The following is an 8,613-nucleotide window of genomic DNA, read 5'->3' as shown; positions in this document are numbered from 1 at the left end:
CACACACACACACACACACACAGAGCGCGGCCTCACTCCGCAAAATCAACTTTATTTCGATTTCCCCCCGGTTATCATCGATGTGCAGCCATTGCCCGCCTGCAGGGACGGGGCTGCCTGTCACTGCTGCCCCTCGGTGCTGGCTGCAGCATTCAGCTCTCTTCCTCTGAAACAGAAGACAAATAGCAGTGAAACGAATGCAGCTGGGGAAAGAAAACCACCCAAAACCCCAGAATAAACCACGTCTGTCAAGGAAATGCCACAAGGAACACGAAAAACCAAGGCTGCCACTTCAGGGAGATTTATCCCACCTCCGACTGCCTGTCCCTCCCTCACCCCACCTTCCCAACAAACCTGTCCCTCAGCCAAGACCACACACACGTAATTTGGAATTACACAATTTACATTCCTGAGTAAATTACGCAGAGACCTAACTAACATTTCCATAATAAAATCCAGAGCAGCCATGCCAAGTTTACAGCCTAAGAAGCTGGGAGATACTTTTATTATCACAAAAGCAGGAGCCCTAGGATAAATGGTGTCCCACTGTCTGAACAAAGCATACAGAGATCTTGTATCAGGGATCGCAGATGGTTTTAGGCAGTGAAGCAAAACCAGCTGTTGTCCACAGGGCACCACCAATCCTCCAAAACTCTCATCCTGACTAGCCAGCGATTGCTCTGCTTCAACAGTCACTTCAGGAAAGCCTTCACTGAGTTACCTCAATTGTGCTCCATCACCACGCATTTTAAATGTGTCATCTGACAGTCACTGCCATTTCTAAAACTGTAGTCAAAAAATATCCCAGTACCAACAGAAATCAGCACCCACCCACTCCCGCAAATCTTGGGGCTGCTGAATGAAGGCCTTGGCAGGCTTCATTTTCCCAGCCAGTGTTCTGGATCTGGGACCTCTCTCCCCTAACCCTGGTAAAATCAGTCCTCATCAAGTATCTGTACAGAAGCACATCATCTGCATTTCCAACTCTCTGTTCTTTTTGCTTCCAACTGAGTACTCCCAACGTCACCCACACCTTTCCTTGGGACCACATGTTCTCTGGCCTTGCTCTTCTCCTGCCACTGCACTGGTCAGCTCTGGTCTTTACCACGGGTCACCCCTTTTTATCCAGACCAGTACATCACTTAGAAACATAAATCCCCAAGTACGGTACAAACCTTCCTCTTCCTCTTCTTCCTCTTCATCCTCCTCATCTTCATCAGAGCTGAAGGTGCCATCAGGCAAACTGTAGATGCGGATCACCTGCTTGTTGGGGTCCTTGAGGATGAGATACTTCCCCTCATCCAGCTTCATGCAGATGTCAATGACACATCGCAGGATGCCCCAGGCATTCTCTATGCTCAGATTAATCTGGCTGGCAAACTCATTTGGCTTGAACTGCTGCGTGCCCAGGATCACATGGCGGGCAGAGTCCTTCACGTGGTAACGGGATACGTACCTAGGGGGGCAAGAAAAAACCAGAGGGGTATCAGGAAATTAAGCTCCGACAGCAGAAGAATGGCAGCAAGAAAAGCACTGTGATCATCTTAGTTTTGTTTTCTGGGCTGAAAAATCCTAATACTCCAATGCTGAAAGCTAAGAGGATCTCCTGGCTACAAACTGTCAATCAGTAATGCACCTGGAAATCCCCAAATCGGATGGAGTGGTACAAAAGATACAGAAGAATTAGTCGCACAGATAAAAATTAAGCAATAGCATGATTAGCTGGGAGTTTGGAATTAAGCATATGCAAAAGTATCAGTCCTGTGTCTGAGGGTGTAACCTAGGATTGCAGAACCACTAGAAAAGAGTCAGCAGATGCTTCCCGTTCATTACCCACAACACAGACTCAAATGATTTTAAGCTGACAGGTCAAAAAGGGCTGTGGCCATACCCTCCCCCACCACCCAATTTCTCAGTAATAGGGCACTGAGGAGGATGTCGATCGGATTCCTGACAGGCAGCACACTCACTGCGTTTATTTTCCTTGCTGGTGACCTCAGCAAACAGGCTGACAGCCACAGAGGCCACCTGCCCTCCACATGTGTGGGGTCTCACGAGGTCAGCCACAGCAAGGGCACATCAGCCTGATGCTGATGGGTAGCAGCTCACACCAAGGCTGGTGTGCTCATCACGAGCTTTCCCTTCTTGGCTACTCCAGCGTTTGCTTGTTTTATGATTACTCATTCTATAAATGCTTCATTTAGACATATATATACTGCGTTTAATCATGGAAAATGCACCTTGAAGACGTTTGGTGTGAAAACCCCACCTTACCCAAGTTTAAGATACTCTGATCCAGCCAGCAGCGCACAGCATGTCCAGCGGGCTAATTTGTAGCTGTTATTTTTCAGCTCCGTGGCAATCACAGCTCCTCGCTGGGAGTCCAACTTCTGGCGCCAGTCTACTCCATTGCAATACTGAGAGGAGAATCAAAACTAGTGTCAGTCTGACAAGCTGGGATTGCCCAACTGGTTAGAAAGGGTAGTTTGTGAGGGAAGAATTCACGAGGGAAGCATGGGAACAGACTGGCCACTGTGCTGAACCCCTGGAGACAAGAGCGTTAAAACCAGCTACATCTCATCTGGGGGAGAATCCCATCAGCACTGCTTGTCCACCAAAGTTATACTCCTTTGGTGGAACATAACACACAGGGGACACTGCCAGATGTTTGTCTTATCTTCTCTGCTGTACCTGGCATGTCAGGCAGCAGTGAAGCAGTTAGAGCTAGCTTTGGAATCCCATTCTTCCTCACCCTGGAATCCCACTCGTTCAATGTTTTGATGTTGATGAATGACACTTCTCCATTAGCTCCTGTCATCACTCCATCATGTTCACAGCGGACAATGAGATCTATATCATCTCCCAGCTTCCACCTTCGGTATCTGCCAACAAACAATCCAGCCGGTTATTCTGACCTTTATTCTCTTCCAGATCCATGCAAGCACTCAGCAGAATCTTTTCCTCCTCTGTCTGTTCCCTGTGAAGTTATCCACAAATCCCTCTCAAGGTAAAGCTCCTATCAATAACACTCCTAATTTGTTTTTTCCTCCGTATCACACAGACATCCCACCTCCTTGCCAAACCTTGGCATCAGAGCAGTATCAACATACCTGTATGCAACAGAGGCTACTTCGTTTTTATCCATGTCATCCTCCACAAAGGGGTTTGGGTTAGGAAACTTATATTTCTCCTTTCCCTGCAGATGAAAACAGAAGGGCATATTAGGAGAAAAAGCCTGAGGCAGCTCTCCCCTACCGGAAAAATATTCTTTTACGGCAACAGTTTTTCCCTTATATAGAAAAACACCAAAACATAAAACAGCTGATGAGAAGCTTCATGTTCATGTTAGTCACAGTGCTATAAGCAGTACTTGTAATGGCACTTCAGCTTCAGTAAGTGTACTCAGAAGCCTGTCTGCATCACCAAGGGCAGTGAGATGATTTCTCTGTGAAATAAGGATGAAAACTTTTCTACAACAAAGTCACACTGCTCACCAGAAGTAATCCCACCTCCTTCAAAACTGAAAGAACATCAGTGTAACATAACTGTCAATTAAAATCCTTCTGTGCTGTATTAAAGCAGCCTTAATGAAGTTTCAAGACTCTCTGAAACACAGGCCCTACTATTTAGCACTGCTCCACCTTACCATCCTCAGACACTGCTGGGAGAAGTTATGATTGATGTAGGTAGCTTCCATGGCAAGGTTGCGTGGAGAATTAAAGGAGTTGCCCTCTTCCTGTGGTGGTTCATTGGCTGTTTCACTCACTGTCAGGAGGTCTGAGAAGAAAACCAGACACAAGTGGTTATACTTGGGGGAGAAACTATGTCAGCTTCAGTGAGTCTTTAGCCACACAGTGGAGCAGATCAATACTGAAGTTCCCCCCACAGCTATCAAGTGTACTGCAGTAATCAGATTGTTCAGTGCTCTCAGTCTGGACACTGAGACACAGAATAAACTCAAGTAAGCATAAAGAAAATTAGACCCTTTAGCTACTGCAACAGAAATTTCTTTCAGGACTTTTCCTCACCAAAATCTGAGTTGTCCCTCTTGTCAAAGAAAAGCTTGGATCCAACTCTCTGGACAATGATGTCCCAAGAATAGACAGAGCGAGTGCAGCTCATCAGTGTGGCCAGGATGGCATCTGTGGCAAACACATTCCCTTGTGTCTTGGCCAGCTATGGATACAAGAGGAGGAGAAAACTGTTTCAGCAATAAGAACAGATACCCCTTCCCTGGCCAGAATGAGAAGTGCTAGCAAACCAGATCCCTGATTTCTTCTCGCATTCTGAGGAAGCTGGACCAGTAAGTACCCCACTGACTATTAGACAAAGCATGAGGTACTACCCAGCAATCCCGGCCCACCCTCATCCACACAAGTGGAAAGCAAGAAACCGCTATGAAACGTGTGTTGGAAAATGCACGGCTCTTTATTGCCAGTGAGGTCACAAGAAAGAAATCTCTGAGCCTTCCTCACCTCCAAAAGCAGGACCCTCAAGAATCACGTCTCTTGACATAAGAGTTTCCTTCCCAACAAGTACCAGTCTGCCTGACCTCCCAGAATTACAGCTTTTCCTTGGCCAGTGTTCTTAACTTTGCATTAATCTAGCTCTGCCTTGGACCTAAGAAAAATGATGATACCAGCTAACACTTCTTTATTTTTGCCCTTTGGTGTGACGGTGACAGCTGGTCTCCAACAACAGCACACACTGAGAAACACACTACTGGGTTTTACAAACCAGCAAACATACCTTTCGGATAACTGGGTCGTCTGTAGTGGTGACGGTATGGAAGATGCGCTTAATGCTCCTCAGGAGCTTCTCATTCCTTGTTGTAATGCGGTCAAAGGCTTTGTCATAGTACTCCAGGGCTCCACAGCACTCTCTGCAGAGGCAAGAGAACCATCTTGACATCCCTCCTAGGGATAACACCACCCATGAACCGCACAGGACTGAAGAGCCTGTTGGGTGTTCCATTACCTCCCTGTGCTTTGGGTACCTCAATGAGAACACTGGGACCAGGCCAGGAGACCCTTGCCCTCCTGCTTTCCAAAAATCTGGTCACTTCAGGAAGCAAACAAATGGCTGTTTTAGGAACTCACATGTCCTGTGGCTCTGACACCTCCAGATAGCGCATTTTCATCAGCCGAGGGAAATCCATCTCCTCCTTCACCTCCCAGTCACTGCGAACTTCAACAGAGGAGTCACGAGGTTTCTGCTGTGCGGCCAGAGGTAGCACAGATAAAGAGAGAAACGGAGACACAGCACATCAGGATTTGTGCAAGAGGAGCTGCCCCATGAGTGCAGCCAGCAAAACCAAACCATCACCAGTGGCACAAAGCTTGTCAGTTTACCTGTGATTTTTGGTCCCACTTCTGCCTCACTCCAAACTGTTTTTGAAACTTCTTTTGTAGGCGCAAACGATCTCTAAAATGACAAATGTGAGAAAAGTCACGAAGAGAAGTTCTCTATTCCTATATGCCACAACCATTCCTCCACTTCCAAACTACCACCTGAGGAGCAGTGCTTTCAGGCACTGAGCCGCTGAAACATTTGCTGAGCCATCTGTTGATCAAGATGCCCAAGGCATTAAAAAGTCTCTTCTTTGCTCTGAGGAGCTCTTTACATAGTTTTGTATCTAAAGACTGCAACGTACTTTTCAGAAAAGATATTCTCTGTTTGGAATGCCATGTTTACTTTCTAAATACGACTCAAAAATTCCCCTAAATTCTTAGATAGCTGTTTGAAATCCAGTTGTATGTACTGCTGACACCAGCAGAACATCGGACTTGAAACATCCTGAAATTCTCCTCTGATGACTGTTTGCTCCAGCAGGTTCTGTTACAGTAAGTTTGCAAATTTACCAATGGTATGTTCATGCATTCCAACCAAAGCTTGGTACGCTCGTCTCTGCAGCCTCACCTCTCCTTCTGCTTGGCACTCTTTGGCAGCGTCTGCATGCTGAACTGCAGCATGTTCCGACGGTCCTTGTCTCTCCGAAGATTCCTCTGTGGAAATGATGGAAAGGAAAAAAAAAAAAAAGAAGACATTTTACTTGTGAAATAAATACTTCTGTGCTACCCCAAAGGTCTCCTCTGAGCCTGTCTCTGAGAACACAGTACCTGTGCGAATCGCATGCGGTTCCTCTGGTATGCCGTTTTCTGTGTCCGTGCTGTATCCACCAGCTGGAAGCTGGTCTCATCCTCCTCGTGGAAATATGCATATTGGCTACCGCCACCAAACTGTGAGGAGTACTTGTCTGGAAACAAAACAGAGCATCTTGACACCAAGCTTCCAAGAAAAAAACTCTGATACTTCGCCCCTTTCTCTCTCAACTGCCTTCACCTAAGCCTGATGCCTCAGTTGGGTCTCTTGCCTTACACCTGCATGTTTTTCCCTCTGCAAGTCTCCCTCGGGAGCCCTGGTCATCAGACAGTACAAAAATCCAGAGTAAGCCCCAAGGACAGGGAGAGCCCCACAGAGCTCTCCCAAGGGTGAAGCACACTTCCTAAATTAAGATGCCTGTCTTGCTGAGGTGTGCATGTAATCACAGGGTGGGTGTGAGACACGAAAGCAGGAACGACGCTTGAAGAGAACTTTGTAGAAAATAAACCACAGCAGCAGCTGCCAGACAACACGTACTCGTGTATCTCTTATCCTGATACGTGGCTCCTGTCCAATCAGCCACCTAAGGACAAACAGAAACAGTCAAAGTAAGTGAGTGCTAACATAACATTTCCCCCCAACTCTGACTTTGTACACGCAGGACTCCAAGCAGCAGAAGCAGTGCTCTCCAGAACTAATCCTTCTGACTTCCACCTCTGCTTGCCAGCCCTGCCAGCTGTTCACAGCCATGCCCTGTGTTAGGAGGCACTGAAAAGGGTGCCAGAGGAGCAGCCGCGGTGACAAGCAGCAAACACCAGCGGCAGCGTGCAGGGGTGGCAGGCCAGAGGGCACACAGAGCTGTGGCCCAGCACGGCTGAGGTACCTTGCCCAGGCGGTCCCCTTTGCTGAACGGCTGGTAGGGCATGTCCTTGAACTGCTCGGGCACAGCACACGGGCCCCATCCGGAGGGGTTGTCCTGGATCACGGGTGTCACAAACTTCGCCATTTTTTAGTCTTCTGGAAGGGAGAGAAAATAAAAAACCCCAAACCTCTCAGCAGCCGCACGGCGAGGCACTGAGGCCCGCGGCCTTGCCCCGCACAGGCCTCGGCGAAGGGAAGGCGCCTCCGGCGGCTGGGCCCAGGTCGGGTCGGGGGGTCCCAGTGGGGGCTGCGAGTGCCACGGCGGGGCAGGGCGGGAACGCGGCCCCACCGGAACCGGCGGCAGCGGCAGGGCGGGGCTGGGGGGTCCCGGTACGCGCGGGCGGGTGTCGGCGGGGCAGGAGACCCGCCCTGGGGCGGCTCGGGCGCCCCCCGCGCCACCCTCACCTGCGCGGCCCCGGCGCGGTCCCGATGGCGGCGGATCCAGCGGCGGATCCGGCAGCGGATCCGGCGGCGGCGGGCTGGGAAAGGACCGCGCGTAGCCCCGGCGCGTCCTTGTGGCGTCAGCGCCGTGCGACGGAAGTGCCGCCGTCGTAAAAGTTAAAAAAAACCCCAACAAACCAGCCAACAACCAAAACCCCGCACCAACTCCCCCCCCCCCCCCCAAACCCAAACAAACCCCAAACCAACAAACCCACAAAAAACAAAGAAGCAAAGAAGCGGAGTGTGGCTGCCTTAAAGCATCAGTGTTGTTGCAAAACGTGAAATATTTAAAAATATTAATAAAGGATGTTCTTTGATATCTGATCTTTGTGCACTTTCAAGTCTAATCAAAAAGAAAAGAGATTTAATCCGTGAAACAGAGAGCAGCTAACAAGCTCTAACTGATGTCCAGGTGTTAGAAAGACGAATCACTTGTCTGTAGAATTACCTTGTTAAAGGTTTCAGGCTCGACGTGTTTCAGGTCTCAGACCTAGGGGGAGGTTAACAAAGCTTGGGAAGAAGGATGTACCACTGACAGGGGACACAAAGAATGTAGAATTAACGGGCACCCAGGTCAGTAGGCAGAAGCCCCAAGATAAGGAAGAAACTAAGACTACTCAGTAACTGCGTTGAATCAGCTCTGGTTGGGTAAATGGTAATTCTGGCAGGGGGAGATCATGATCACCGGCCCAAAAAACCCACTGACTTTAAAAAGGAGAAAGACTGAGCAAGAAGACTAATTAGTATGAGAAGTGAGACAATCGTTAACCAATAGGAGATAAAATATTGATTAATAAGAGAACTAGGAAACTTGTAGCCAAGGAACATTAATGGCTTTGTTTGCTAAAATGTATAAACACTGAGTTTTGGTAGTAGTTGTGCTGGCTTTGTGGATTTCCCCCCAGCACCCCTTTCTGCACAGAATTGTAAATAAAGCAAATACATCGACTGTGTGTGTGGATTGGCCTATTGCACACCATGTGAAAGAACCTATTTTGGGACGACAGTGTCATTTACTGAAATTTTGCTCCTGCTTAATCGACGTTTAATAAGAAAAATGTGTGGGAGTGGGAAGAGAATGACATTAATGATAGTAAATTTGCCCGATGGATTAGAAAGCTCGAGTTTGGCTTTTAAGTGTAAAAACCA

General features: G+C 48.2%; 1 protein-coding gene across 3 annotated transcripts; it reads right to left on the bottom strand.

Moving 5' to 3' along the window:
* Positions 1-31: 31 nt before the first annotated feature.
* Positions 32-7,506, bottom strand: EIF3D (eukaryotic translation initiation factor 3 subunit D). Of its 3 annotated transcripts, none has more exons than XM_027715312.2 (15): positions 7,429-7,506; positions 6,986-7,119; positions 6,640-6,685; positions 6,120-6,256; positions 5,920-6,005; positions 5,352-5,424; positions 5,100-5,215; positions 4,750-4,882; positions 4,029-4,176; positions 3,647-3,777; positions 3,111-3,196; positions 2,753-2,882; positions 2,275-2,417; positions 1,176-1,456; positions 32-166 (listed from the first exon to the last, which is right to left on the bottom strand). In XM_027715312.2, exons 2-15 carry the CDS (start codon positions 7,106-7,108, stop codon positions 153-155), a joined length of 1,647 nt encoding a protein of 548 aa, XP_027571113.1. In that variant the 5' UTR covers positions 7,109-7,119; positions 7,429-7,506; the 3' UTR covers positions 32-152. The 3 variants fall into 3 exon arrangements, with proteins under 3 accessions (XP_027571113.1, XP_027571116.1, XP_027571115.1); XM_027715315.2 differs by having other exon boundaries at positions 5,100-5,212; XM_027715314.2 differs by having other exon boundaries at positions 6,986-7,116; positions 7,429-7,462.
* Positions 7,507-8,613: the final 1,107 nt, after the last annotated feature.

This window comes from Pipra filicauda, unplaced genomic scaffold (genome assembly GCF_003945595.2).
Source record: "Pipra filicauda isolate LSUMZ 115617 unplaced genomic scaffold, ASM394559v2 scaffold262_size1072369_pilon, whole genome shotgun sequence".
Classification (NCBI taxonomy): Eukaryota; Metazoa; Chordata; class Aves; order Passeriformes; family Pipridae; genus Pipra; species Pipra filicauda.
This window is presented reverse-complemented; position numbering and strand designations above follow the sequence as displayed.

Excerpts from the sequence above, each read along its gene's own strand:
- EIF3D (XM_027715312.2), bottom strand. The coding sequence starts at position 7,108 with ATGGCGAAGTTTGTGACACCCGTGATCCAGGACAACCCCTCCGGATGG. Across the intron at positions 3,197-3,646 it reads CCCAGCAGTGTCTGAGGATG|GGAAAGGAGAAATATAAGTT; the intron begins GTAAGGTGGAGC and ends TTTCATCTGCAG. Across the intron at positions 2,418-2,752 it reads TGAACGAGTGGGATTCCAGG|TATTGCAATGGAGTAGACTG; the intron begins GTGAGGAAGAAT and ends TTCTCCTCTCAG.